This window comes from Mus caroli, chromosome 13, assembly GCF_900094665.2.
Source record: "Mus caroli chromosome 13, CAROLI_EIJ_v1.1, whole genome shotgun sequence".
Lineage (NCBI taxonomy): Eukaryota > Metazoa > Chordata > Mammalia > Rodentia > Muridae > Mus > Mus caroli.
This window is the reverse complement of record NC_034582.1, coordinates 14,633,127-14,647,840: the sequence shown is the minus strand read 5'-3', so window position 1 is coordinate 14,647,840 and position 14,714 is coordinate 14,633,127. Positions and strand designations below refer to the sequence as shown.

Sequence of the window (14,714 nt, the reverse complement as noted above, 5' to 3'; positions counted from 1 at the left end):
GGTAGCTGGCGGGTGTCAGGCAACCCTGCGCTCCCGCTACCCTGGCGCTGATCCGGCCGGGTGAGGCCTGTCTGCTATAGTTTTTCTAGCTCCTCCTTCAACTTTGAATAATGTTCCCATGCTCCCAGCATGTAGAGTTGGAACATACAGAGCCAATCGTCATAGGCAGAGTCCTATCTTACTGTCCCATCAGAACATCTTTCTTTGGCTTAAGAAATACAGTTTTAATTGTCATAATTTCTATTTATCTAGAAAGTATTTAGAGCCTAAGTGTGAAGAGAAAAGTGCTTAACATAGAAGTTTCCATATAATGATTCAAGAATATAATCCATTTTGTATCAGTTTAAATGCTTTCTTATAGTTCTGAATAGTAGAACCTATTAGTGAAGATTTTTAAAAGCCAATGATAAAATGGCTGGTTAAATTCCTTCCATTCCTAGAAAACTCATTACTTAGAAACTGTATTCTCTTGGAAACCACTTTGTGGTCAAGGGAATGACAGTCATAATCAAGCAGAACTTAGAGCAAATCCTAGCTATCAAATCACTTCGTTTATCATAGTCTCAAGCTTTTCATTGTAAAGTTGAGATGCTAACAACGCACACCCTTAATCAGCTTGATTGTCAGATTAAATGATAGGTTAAGATCGATTTGCCACAGGAGCTTTACTTGAGGATCAACAGTATCATTACTAAAATCATGAAAGCATTTGCAATGATGTAAATTCATACTGGACAGATCCTTGAAAGAACACTCTGCATAACTGACTATAAATAGACTAAACCTTTTGATGATTTCATTTGTTTAGCTAATAACAGGAAACATGCAGATTCAGAAAAATCTATTGTCCCTTGGAGAGTGTATTTTGATTTTGTCAATGTCTCAGTATGGTTATATAATATATATTTGATACTTTATAGCTTTTGTAAGTTAAGACATAAGAAAGAAAACTGCAGATAGACAAGGGGATTTCCAATGGCAGAAAAAATGGTGACATCTGTTCATTGATGGCTCTGTTAGTGGGCTAATGAATTTCTTCATGGTCATATCTCATGTGTGTTTGCCACACCTCCACTCATAGTCCTGACCTGTTTTACTCATATCACACCATGGTCTTTTTCTGTGTGGTGAAGCTCAGTTTGACCTGATATTGAGTTACTGTTAATCGTGTTTTTCCTTGGACTGAGAAGATTTCTTAATGTATTTAGTAACACTTTCATGGTAAGTGAAATGCCCTTTTAAAGAACTGAATTTTTGGTTTTGAGCCTCAATTTTCTTTGATACTTCTTTCAAAACATTCTTTAACTCTTCTGTTTTTAAACTTATGACCATGCACTGTTTATGGTTTTATAACATAATAAATTCAATATATCAAATGATTGCTTGTATTTGTCTTGGTAAATTAATTTGGCCCAATGTATTAGAAATATGAAAGGGGCATGAAGAGATATCAAGGATCATGTAAAATGTTTCCCTTTTACATTGTTTTGAGTGTAAAATGTCTTTCTATGATGTGTCCTGCTGTTTCCTAGGTATTGTACCTTGGAAAACAAAAGTCCCAGGAAAGCATTGCTATCAACTCCCTGCATATTTAGTAGTGTCAATTAAAAGGAACTAGTTTACATCATGAAAGGTATACATTTTTCCAAAGGTGAATATTCACCTTCTGCTTCCCAGAGAAGTAGACCAGGAGTCCCTTGTCACTGTCTGTGCTGTCCTAGGACAGGTAACTGCACATAGCAGCGAGTGATGCTGATGGTTTGGGTGGAAACAGTTTCTATGCAGATCCAGTCCTGCATCTGTGCAGCTCAGAGAGTATGCCTACCTCAGCAGTGCCATTGGAGGTTATCGGGGAGACTGAGGTGAAGCCAAAGGTTACTCATGCTAAGAAACAGTGGAGGGAATTCTCCCCAGTGTTTGTTCTCGGGACAGGACCTTAGGCATTAGATGGTTCAAACTCTGATAATTTCCTGTCTCAGTAATAAAGGTGCATGTACTCTGAACCATCAGCTAGGATTAAGAAAGACTTCATCATAACGATTTAAGCTGAGTTGACAGCTTGTTCCCTAAAATTATGGAAAGACAGTAAATGAAGCCAGTTCTCTGAATAAGCATCCAACCCAGTGTAGAAGTTAGCCCTAATTACAGACAGGATAACACAGTATCTGATTCAAATGTGTCATGTTTTAATACTCTGAAAACTTAGCTCAAATGTTCCATTTATACTAATGGTTATCCTAGAACTGGAAAAATGAGGCCAAGTGCCCACTGCCTACTTTGTACCTAGCCTGTGCAACAAAGCTAAGGGATATTTTGTCCCTGTCTTCATATTTCTGAACATTTATTTTCTGATGCTAGTCTGTTGTGTACTTGATACTTCTGTTAATTTTTTCAGTTAAGCCTTTCTCAGAGGACTCTGATACCATTTTCCTCCTGGGGTGGATGCTGTTCAGTGAATTGCAAGTAGCACAGCTGTCCTTGGTTATCTGTTTCTGTGACTTCCTATAGCACAATGCTCTTGCTCACACTTTCATTCTCCTATGCTACTTTGTTCAGGACACAGCTTAGTTCCTTTTTTTTAATCCACATAGAAAATGAAGCAAAAAGCTACTTGAACACTTATATCAAGTGCTAGAGAAAAAAATTCTGATGGAATGATAACATGATACTGGAACACATCTCTCCTCTGTTCCTTTCTTGGGTCCAGTGTCTACACAGCTCCGGGAAGCAGATTCCAAGCTCAGCTGAGCATGGTGAGCAGCAATCACAGCAAGCCGAGCATCCATCATCACAGAAGCTGTTTCAGGACCACTTCCAGTAAAGGAGGTATTCTTTCTAATAGCTGTGGTGTTTTGAAAGCGAGCAAACACTGGCTGTGGTTTAACTGCTCCTATGTTGTCTTCTAACGCCTTAGCCACATTTTGTGCTGCCCCAAACAGAAGAGGTTGGACTTTAACCATTTTCCAGGAAGCAACTACATAGACAGAGCTGATAACCAAAAGAAGTTTGAGAAAGTAAAACTGAGCTGAACCACAGCAGAGCCTTTCTATCTCTCTGCCCCCAGCACTTGCTGAGGCTCTGGGCTGCCAGGTGGACTCCAGTAGGAAGATGCTAAGAGGCTTTACACCACAAGAGACATGCCTGCTGCAATTGACCAGTGATAACAACCACACAAGACTCCTGCCTATTGTCAGTTCCCAGCCAGTCATGGCATCTGTTTCGTAGTGCAGACATAGCCATGAATCTGTTTAAAGGCCAGGAACAGGGCTTAGAGAGGTCGAGTCAGTTCAGGAGCATAAGGAAGTAGATCTAAATTCAATTTCATCTTTTTTAATACTAAGAATTTCTCTCTGTGTGTATGTATGTATGTATATATGTATGTATGTATAGCCTAAATGCTGCACATTCTCTCAGTCCTTCCTCACAGCGCCTCTTTCCCTCCCTCCCTTCTCCTCTGAGAAGGTGAGACCTCCTTAGGTATCCCCCAACCCTGGTGCATCAAGTCTCTGCAGGACTGGGATACCTCCTCTCGCTTGAAGACCAGTCAAGGCAACCCTGTTGGGGAATGGATACTACAGTCAGGCTGTAGCTTTAGGGGAGACTCTCTGCTCTAGTTACTGGGGGACCCACATGAAGACTGAACTGCATGTCTGCTGCATATGTGCCAGCCCATGTACGCCCTTTTGTTGGTGGCTCATTCTCTGAGAGGTCCCAGGAGTCTAATTTAGTTGACTTTGTTAGTCTTTGTATAGTGTTCCTATCCCCTTTAGGGCCTTCAATCCTTCCCCCAAGTCTTCCATAAGGGTCCCCAAACTCCATCCAATGTTTGGCTGTTGGTATCTGCATCTGTCAGCTGCTAGGTAGAGCCTCTCAGAGGACAGCCATGCTAGACTCCTGTCAGCAAGCATAATGGAGTATTATTAGTAATGTCAGAGCTTGGCGCTTGCCCATTGGATGGGTCTCATGAAGGGCTTGATTTTGGTTGGCCTTCCTCCAGTCTCTGCTCTATCCTTGTCCATCCGTATATTTCTTTTTTAACAGGACAAATTTTGGGTTGAAAATCTTGTGGGTGGGCTGGTGTCCTTATCCCTCAACTGGGAATCTTACCTTGCTACAGAAGGTGGCCTCTTCAGGTTCCATGTTCTCACTGCTAGGCATCTTTGGTAAGGTCACCTGCATTTTCTCCTGGGAACCTCCCCCATCCCAGGTCTCTGGGACTTCCTAGATTTTCTCCCCCCACACTCCTGGCAGATGTAGATTTCCATTCATTCTCCTGGTCTTCTGGGCCTCTCTCTTGTCTCTCCCCACATCTGATCCTGCCTCCCCTTTCCTGTTCCCTTCCCCTCTCCCACTCAGGTCTCTCTGCTATTACACCTTTCTCTGCTACACTTTCAAAATAAATGATTTCCTTGTTTTTAATAGGTGTATAGTATTCCATTGTGTAAATGAACCACACTCTCTGTATCCATTATTTGTTTAAGAGACATCTGGGCTGCTTTAAGTTTCTGACTATTACAAATAAGGCTGTGATGAACATATAGTGGATAACATGTCCTTATAATTTTGGGGAGCATCTTTGGGGTATATGCCCAATAGTTGAGTCTTCAGGTAGAACTATTTCCAATTTTCTAAGAAATTGCCAGATAGCTTTCCAGAGCAGTTGTACAAGATTGCAGTGCCACCAGCAGTGGAGGAGTGTTTGTGTTCCTCCTATTTCACATCCTTGCCAGCATGTGCTGTCAATTGTGTGAGAATGTGGAGATATTTCATTCTCTTAAGCCTGGATATTCTTGTTGTTTTCCATGGGAAACTCTGCTTGGTTTCACAGAAATGAGTTGATTGTGCAAAAACCCACATTTTAAATTAAAAATATGAGTAAAAAGGTCACTTCCTTCATCCATTTTGAGCACAACAGCGAAAGGAGGTTTGCTTGAAGAACAGACTGTTTCCACCCTACAAACCTACACTATACTAGGTAAGAGCAGAGATGTTGACACAAACCAGTTGAGGGTAATACCTTGTAATTCCCGTGGGGTTTCAGGAGAGTCCACATTACTCCTAGCCATAGCTTCCCCTGTACAGAACACAGAAATTCTGTGTATCTCACTGTTTGTGATATGTACCTAAGATAATGCATAATCCACTACCTGGAAAATACCACACCAGTGATTTCCATCATTGCTTCATGCAGATGTCAACCATTCACTTTGTAACTTTGAGTGCAAACCTGAAATCACTTCATTTCATAAATTGTTCTAAATATGCATACATTTTAATGTGGGACTAAAACATTAAATAATAACATGATGTGTATTTCAAAAGACAGTAGAAAAGATTTTGAATGTCCTCGTGGCATAGAGATAATGAATGGATGTTTTGGAAAAAATTATGCTTATCCCAATATAAAGAATACTCAATATATGTATGGACTCAGACATTATATATGATTTTATAAACGTGTACATCTTTTGTTATTCTAAAAGAGAAACTAATGTAGTTAAGAAAATCTAGATGAAGTAACCAGAATTCTGTGAAATGTGGTTTCATGTTCAGGGTTCTCCCAACAAATTGTATGGTTACCTGCATAAGGCTGTAACACTTGTTTGTGTTGACAAAAAAAGTCATGGAGCAAAGAGATGGTATAACCTCCTTTTTGCATCAGAAATTACCCAGATTTCCAGAATATTCTCTAAGTGATTCAGTCTATGGATGAACTTGAATCTCAGGATGCTACTCGCATCTACCCAGCCTCACTATGAAGGATTCTACAATGCCTGAGGCTCACAGCCTACTTTGTTATTGCTCTCTATGGAAGAACAGTTTTAAACCAAATCAAATGTTCAATGGGAAGCAGGGTGGCTGTTCTAGTACAGCAAGTGGAACAATTACAGTTATTCTGAAGTACAAGTGGAAGGATGGGGGAGTAAGAATGACAAACCAATGGCATAGAGTAATCATGAGGAATAAAGAGATGAACTCACAAGACTTTAAGGAAATAATCACTATCTTAAGGAAGCAATGGGTGTTTTTATATGTTGTGGGGTTTTTGATTGATTATCCCTAAAAGATAAGGTATGGGCTGCATCTATGTGTACACTCAGTGTGGGTCTTTCTGTGCACTCTCCCTCCATATACTGTAGATCAAAGAAATCTGGCTTTAAATCATGAATGCTTCTTCAAAAAGCAATCTTGGTAGTGAGATCAACCCTCTAGTCTGTGAACTGTGGGCCATAATTGTATCTATCTTAAAGGGCTGTTGGATGATCAGGGGTTGCTTGATGTACAGTACAGTATATGGTATTATAGTACTTCCCCATCCTTCCCATGTTGAAGAATAGAAATCAGTATCAGTGCCTCTGTGTGTGTGTGTGTGTGTGTGTGTGCGTGTGTGTGTTCCATTCTCTTTAAGGCAGAGTCAAGGGCTTATAACAGGACTCTCAAGGGCTTGTTTGCACTTGTTGTTGCTAATTCACTAAAGATAAACAATTCTAGGGGACAGGATATTATAACTTCATCTTATAGAGTAAAGCTGTACTTCAGGGAGTTTAGTACCTGAGGTCACTCGCCTTCATCACCTTTTCCTTTCTAGAATTCTGGTAGCACTCAGGGGACAGTCTGAGGGTCAAAAAGCATGCTGCTGTGAAACACAGGCAAATAGCTGAGCACAGAGAGCATGAGTCATGTTAGACATTTGTTCATTGCTATTTTAATTGTCAGTGGCTCCTCCAATAACCACTGTCCTAAGAAATGCCATGACCACAGATTCAGAACCAAGCTTAGGAATGTGTTTTTAGACTCTTGTTACTGTCACCGAATACCATGGCAATTGTCATGTCGTGACTTTCGACATTATTAAATGAAAGTAAAAACTGACAAAAGTATTCTAATTTTTAAAAAATTTATTGTCAATAATGTGAAATACAAGGCACAGAATCAAACAGTAAAGAAGGCTCTTCAGGTTGTCTAGAGTGGGGGTCTTCATGGAGTTAGCTGGTTCAAGAGCAACAAGAGCTACAGGTAAAAGCTGTAGGCTATGGGTACTAGAATTTTGATGTTTCAAGCTTCTGGGGGAGGGGACTTCTGGAGTGGATGGAATCAGGAAGAAGGTGAGTTCAGTTAAAAAAAAAGTTGCTGAAATTGCATACAAAAGTTCAGAAAATGTTTATGCAATATGAGCACCAGAATTTATAGAAGTGAAAGCCAACAAGAGAAGGCATCTGGTTCCCCCTTAAGGCACGTTTATGGCAGTGAGGATGAAATCCAGCTGACTTGCTGTACCACCACTCATTTCTTTAGGACCTCTTCTCATTGCAACAGACAGATGTTCTTCTAAGCAGAGAGAAGCTGATAATGGTCAAGTAGATCACACTCTTGAGGAGAAGGAGAAGGTAGGTGTAGTAGGCAGAGGTGCTCCTGAACTGGAGCTGCAGCACATCTAAAAGAGTTCTTTAATTAGCTCCATCTGTCTTTTTGATGGCATAGTACATGTTACTAATGAGGGAATAATAAGTATTAATTTCTTTTTTTAAGGTATTAATTTCTGATGACTTACATTGAGTAACAGCTATCCTCATTCAAATCTGAAACTCAGCACTCACCATTCACAAGAGAACCACAGATAGGGAGATCAAACTTGGAAAGCAGCCTGTCTANACCCATCAGTGCCCATAACAAGTGAGTAAGTAGATGACTTTAAAAGCCTGGCTTATCTTTTATCATGTTTTCTTTGATGGTTAAAAATAAGAGACATATGAATAAATAAAGTTTTTTATTAATATAGGTTAGGTTCTACCACTGTGCCCCTCATTAAAGTCTATATTTGAATTGGTAATTCGCTATGATGCTGTGATGTCCCTGCAGTGACATACTAGTTGTAAATATCACCATCTATTCGGTAACACCCAGACATTGAGATATTTTTAAATTATTCATGGCAGCTCACATACTCAAAAGGAAAAGCACTATCATATGTCACAAAGGTAAACATATATATGTAGACCTACCATTTTTATCTTGCCAGCAAGTGGTAGCAACTAAAAGAAATGGCAATAAGAACTTGTTAATATGCACATTATTTGACAGTCCTTTGTGTGTCTGTGAATACACATATATCTTCATATAAATGAATACATAGATGCCCTTACATAGAAGTGTATTAAAACATGAGCCCCATAGTTAGTTAATTAAATATATCTAATTATAGGAATTAGTATCATTCTATGTAACTCAGTACACACCATTCACATGTTATGTTTCTGTATACAGATAAATAGAAATTCAAAAAGAGTACGTCTTTCTCTTTTACCCTAAAAGATGTAATAGACTGTCTAAAACTATCTTTATAGAAGAGCACCACATCCTTCTAAACAAAGGATCCTCCCAAAACAACTGTGCAAAGTTCACTGACCATTGAAGAGACTGAGGATTTCAGAGGAGAAACGTGACAGTGAACAGCAAGCAGCTAACAGCTTTCATATCTGTTCATTCCTTGCAGTTTCAGAAGGTCCCTGGAGCCTTGGGACTATTGTTCATTACCAGCAGTTGTGGCATACAATGAATTACAAACTGTGAAGCCCTCTGCGTTGTACAGCCCTCTGCCTAGATGTGCATCTGTGTACCTCATTGAATCAAGGTGATGCTGTGGGATCTTACATCTGAATTATTCTGAGTAATTTGGAAAGAGTATGCATTCTTCACTGTACATGCCCTCCATGTTGGGACACTGACTAATCCTGGTCTCCCCCGACACATCCCTACACAACCCTACATGTGGTGGCACAGAATGAGCTTCCCAACATGCAGAGATGGCAAGAGATGCATTAATTACAGATATTAATTACATGCTTGCAAACAGGATCCTCACTCAGTCTTTAACTACGATGTTCTACCTGACAGTGATACATATAGCAATAAATATCTGAGAATGTCAAGGCTGCTAGGTCCACTCCTTTTTTTTAATAGGCTTTGACTCTTTCATTTGAATATGTAGTTGACTAAGGCATCAGTTTTTAATGAACCAGTTTTTGGACATTGACCTGTGTACATAATAAGAGTAAACAACTTTGCTTGCTTGGCAGAACATTCCTATTTATGGCATCAAAGGTGAAAACTCAAGTTTAGCATTTATCATGTACTTAATTGATTGTTGATTTAACATGTCACTTATTTATAATTCAATTAACAATCCCAGGGATAACGATGGGGCGGAGTGTGTGTGTATCATTAGATGTGGGTATTTTGGGTAATGACACTACAGCTTAGAAAGCTTCAGCAAAAGATTTCAACTTTTCTCCCAAAACCTCAGCCAGCCTAGTACTATGGTAAAATAAATACAAGGTGAAATAAAGGCATTGGCCCCATTATATGTCACAACAATTTTTATTGATACATTGTAGTAAAAGACTGGTTATTTCCAAACACATTCTCTAGAAAGCTCTATTTCAAAGGATGCAAGCACATACCTTTCTTTATTGAAGGAAAGAAAATCTCTTGATCCGTTCCTCTTTTGTTGTTCTCATGTTTGACAATACATCTGTGCTCTTTCCCCATTGACCTTACAGGCACAGTAAGCCAGCTAAACTTCATGTATTTGTCCTTAGTCTTCAGTGTATCCCCTTCCTGAGAGTCCAGGATAGTATTGCCATTCTTTTCTTTCCAATACACCCTTATGACATCGGGAAAGAACTTTTCAAGGAGACAAAGGTATGTCCCAGTCTTATGGAGANTTNTTTCAGCAACAGAAGGAAGAAAAATNGTGGGCTTGGGGGAAATGTCTGCATCAAGNCTTTTGTCTGTNAGAGAAAAATGGAAAATTAATAAAGATAATAATGATGGTAATCACTATGATTGAGATAGAGTCTCATGTAGCTCAGTGTAGAATCAAACTTGGAATGTACTTGTGGGTGATCCTTCTGCATCTGCCTCCCAAGTGCTAGGATAACAGACTAAATTAGACACAGACACTAAATCCAGTCACTCAAAATAATATTATGTAAACACAAATAGGAATGGTTAAGAAGAATTTATTTCTTCGCATACCTTTATTTCTCATGGTGAAGCATAATTTGGATGGATGGATAATAGGGAGGGCGAGGAGACCAAGTTGCTTTTATGGTCACCGTACAGAAGAAGCTTTCTTATCATCTCTAACATAGTTCCCTGCCCCCCATGTGTTACTTTGGTCCCTGGCTATTCCATTTAGTGCAACCCACTGTTCATTTAGTTGACGTTACAATGAGCTCTGCATTTCTTATATCTCAGTGAAATCGATGCAAGTAGCTTTCATTTTTTTTTGTACCTGTATATAGTCATTTATGTAAAGAAATTATCCTTCCATGTTTAGGCTGTGGTTTGGACAATGTGCCCATTGCTTTATTTACAACATCACCTTTGTTTCTCTCACAGCCTAGCTGTTCTCATGTCCTACTTTCATTACATCTTGCTGTTCCTTTGTCTTACTTAGTAGGCACTGAGCACAAAGTTTCCCATGTTCTCTAGGAGTAAGCGGAGAAGTGTTCCATGTCTGAGTTCAAAGCTCAGACTTGTTCACAGCATATTTGGAGAAAAATGAAGGTGTCTGTCTCTTAAGTCTATCACCATCTTGACTGTAATAATGAACCCCTCGCCAATGTCAAATGCTTTAGTATGGCTTCCCATAGATATGAATGTTTAATGGAAGTCCAGATGTCTGCAAACCTTGCTAGGTGTTTGCACACTGCTCTCCAGCATTACATGTGGAATTGCAGTCTCCTGGAAAGTGCTTCTGCAAGTCCTGCTTACAGCCCTCTTCTTTCTAAAGATTATCACCCTCACCTCACTATGGCCAGCTTTGCCTTCCCCCAATTACCTTGAAAATGCATTCCTTCAGTATCCACCTATGATGTCCCCTTTCATTCCTACACCAAAGATGAAGGATCATCACAGTGATTCAAATAATATCAAAACTACTATATTAGTCTAATGTCCCTGATTTTTCAGAGTTGAGAGACATGATGTTCTGAAATTCTTACAAGAATAGCACTTCTATCCTGACCTAACTGATTCATAATAAGTTCTGTTAGCTGTTTTATTTTTCATAAAATATATCTTTAATTGCAACCCAATTTAACCTCAGTACATCAATGAAACCAAAATGAAAGAAGATGAGAACACTAATTAAAAGGATTAAAATTCAGAGGTTATCAACATGGCTGCTAGCAACACATTTTTCTATGATTCATGCTTGAATGAAACATTGTCATTCCACAAGTAAAAGCTTTGTTATTAATCATAGAAGTGGAGGGTGCGGTTTGCAATTAAATCCGGGACAAATAAGGAGAGAAATGGTGTTCTTTACCCACAAGCTACAGTCTATTTTGTGATAGTATTCCTGGGTTCCCAATCTACCATCACAAGAAGCCTGCTGCTCTAGAATTGCAAAAGGAGAGATGGTTAAGCCTAGAGTGTGTACCAGTACATGGAATACTTCATTTCTGCTGTGCAAAACAGTGGCTGTGCTCCCAGTCATCAGTGCAACACATGAAACTGCATCTGTTTTTAAATATTCTGTACTATCTAGCTTCAGTCAGCTCACACCAAAGTATTCTGCAGCTGCTTGCTGGCTTGGCTCTTTAATGAAAACTGAATGAATTAATATCACAAGACTGGTCCTCAAAGACAACTCAGGACACTGTTATTAGCCTGACCTCATAGGCTAAGGGTCCCAATGAGCCGGTGAAACCAAATGTTATGATTTAGTGGTAGTATATAAGTATGACCAATTCTTTGCATTTCTCAAAATAAATGTTAGGGGTGCACATTTAATATGACCCCTCAGCAGTCAGAGGACAGCCTAGGTCCAGTCCTCGATTATACTTTGTTTCAGACAAGATGTCCTTATTTCAGCATAGCAGGCCTATGACCTTACCTTAGGAGCACATGTGGATACTGCTGCACACTTCAGTTTAACTAGGGATGCAAATCCAGATCCTCATACTTGTGTAGAAAGTACTTTATCTACCAAGTCACCTTGAGTAAAGTTACCTACTTCTCTAACTTTACATTGGAATAAATTATCACATTTGAAAATTGCTGGGCTTCATTATCAGTCAATAAAACAGGTGCTGAAATATGTTTTATTTTAGCCTCTGGATATAAAATTTAGTGCATCTATTGCTGAAGGCTCTTCAGTTACTCCACACTCCTTTCTTACGTCTCTCATACCAGAATAGAAAGAGCACAGACTCCTTAGTTGTAGTTAAGTAGCCTGACCTCTCTGGACAGCAATGGCCAAACTAGGAACAATGTCAAAGATGCTGAGACTGGTGCTTCAGCACCTGCCCTCCAGCCTCTCTTCCTGCTTTACTCTACAGAATATAAAGAATATGTCCCTGCAGAAATAAGCTTTGTGCCAGGGTCAAGCACTTGGATGAATTAGCATATAATCCCCAACATCTGAAATTTATCTTGTGAACATGTAAAACACCCAGCAATATTTTACTATTTATATGAATATACAAAATTGCCTCTGTTGATATTAAATGGAGACAAAACTGAAACAAAGTCACATCAAGTTTAAGTGTAATCAAGAATCTCAGGACTGAACACACTTGCCTTGAAATGTGGGCCATGTTCACATAGGTTGAGAAGTCTTATTCTACTTTTTCCATAAGTTTCTGTATTTATTCCCTTAAAGGGTTGTGATTTATAGATCAGTTCGTAGCCTAAAATGCAATTTAGAGTTAATTGAGATTTCTTTTTCATAGAGAAATAAAAGGACGAACTATGTATTCAGGCATGACTACTGATAATTAGACAATAAAAGTGTTCTTATAAAAAGTGAAGTAGAAAAAATGAGTATAGTAATGGTCAAATGAAGATGAAAATTAATGAAGTCTTTTTCATGGACACTGGACAGAAATAGTTTGTGTCAACTACAAATTTTAATAGAGAAATATCAAGATAATATTTCAAGACTCAGAATGACATAAATTGGGTCCTGTCCAAATCTACCTGTAAGGAGTCAGACAAATACGACAGGGATTTATTCATGTTCTACAGTAATTTACTGTGAATTATGATCAAAACCAATAAGGATTTCACAGTTTGTCTGGAGAAAGTTGTATTTCAAAATACATATAAGACTCATCATCAAAACTCCAGTTTTGAGGACTCACACTCAAATTGCCTTTCACAATAGTATCTTGAAGCAAAAGTTTACCAATAAGTTATGCATCTGATCCTTAAAATAACTTCCACTTAACCTTTGCATGTGTAAATATTCTAAACACAGAGCTTCAATTTTTTCTGGAGGGAAAGAAGTAACCATTTACAAAGTAGTTTTTGTTGTCATATTCAGAATATAACCTCAAAAATGGCTCAGGCTAAGAATATTGTAGTCAGGTAGAGTAGATAATAGTAGATTTCTATTTTTATGCAACCACATATGTTCTTTTAATCACTGGAATAAAGCAGAATAAAAGATACTTACTGGAGGGAATTACTATGAGCTTTGTTCCTTCTGCAAATACCTTGCGAAAGCCCGATCTATCACAGTGCTCACAGCTTCTACAAAAATCTCCAGACTTTTATGTCCTGAGAAACAGGCTAAAATTTGTCCTGACAAACTGATCTTCTGGGCTCCTTAGAAGGCCATTACATTTAAATCATGTAGTATCTGATATCTTGCAATTTTCTTTACAAAATAAACTCATACAATGTTCTCCCTGGAGTTAGTGATAATTGAAAGTCACCAACAGAAAATAGAAGGAGTTCAGTTGGAAAAGAAGAGAGTTGGGCTAACTGGTCCACCAAATTTTTTTTCCCAAGTAACTAGAAAAAGTATTCTAAGAATTGTCTTGTTTTTAATTTCCAGGAGTTCACTTGTGTTGAAACTGTTTATTGTTTACATCAAAGGAATATGGTTTTTTTGTTCTCATAAGCACCAAAGTTTCTTCTTAAGAATGGGGGATATATTTCTGAAAAGAGGAAGCTCTGTAGTAATTTAAGATAAAACCATGCCACTACTTGAAATTTGTGACCCAAAATTCTATATGTTCAAAAAGCTGCCACTATTAGTTGGCATCAAGGACCATTATTTAATCCATGTCAGTGAAAATTTATCATGTCTTGTTAGAATAAAGTTTAGGTAAAATACATATCTGTAAGGTGTTTTAGGGTTTTCTTGATTAAGTCATTCATTGGATGATTAAAATAGTATTTTAACTGACAATTTCAATATTTTTCTTCTTAGAACACTTACATACCCTTTATAATTTACACATGCATGATATGTTCTCAGTTTCTGGTTTCTNCTCATTCCTTTTTCTAAGACCAGAAGTAGAATCATTAGAAGTCTTAAGACCTGTTTATATTTAAAGAATTATAAACTAATTTAAAGTGCAAAAGAGTCACTAAAGTAAAATAGCTCAGTAGGTAAAGNACCTTATTGCCAAATCTGATGACTCTAGTTTGATTTCTGAAACCCACATGGTGGAAGGAGAGAGCCAGCTCTGTATGTGTTCCTNTAGCTGCATGCTTGCTATGGCATGTGCACATTCACATTTATACACATAGATACACAAAATAAATGTGAATTTTAATGAGATATAAATGTTTTATTGAGAGCAACCCATAGCAGCCTGGTTTCCCCTCTTCCCAACTTTCTTCCCCCAACTCTCAATCCCCTATGGCTCATCATAGGGTCACCTTAGAACTTGCAGTCTTCCCTCCTACTG

General features: G+C 38.4%; 1 gene segment (V, D, J or C); it reads right to left on the bottom strand.

Moving 5' to 3' along the window:
- Positions 1-7,292: 7,292 nt before the first annotated feature.
- LOC110308269 overlaps positions 7,293-14,714 on the bottom strand; it is a 21,970-nt gene continuing 14,548 nt past the window's right edge. The window contains 4 exon segments of the C gene segment in view: positions 7,293-7,435; positions 8,004-8,033; positions 9,462-9,791; positions 13,469-13,528. Of these exon segments, the coding sequence occupies positions 7,293-7,435; positions 8,004-8,033; positions 9,462-9,791; positions 13,469-13,528 (563 nt within the window).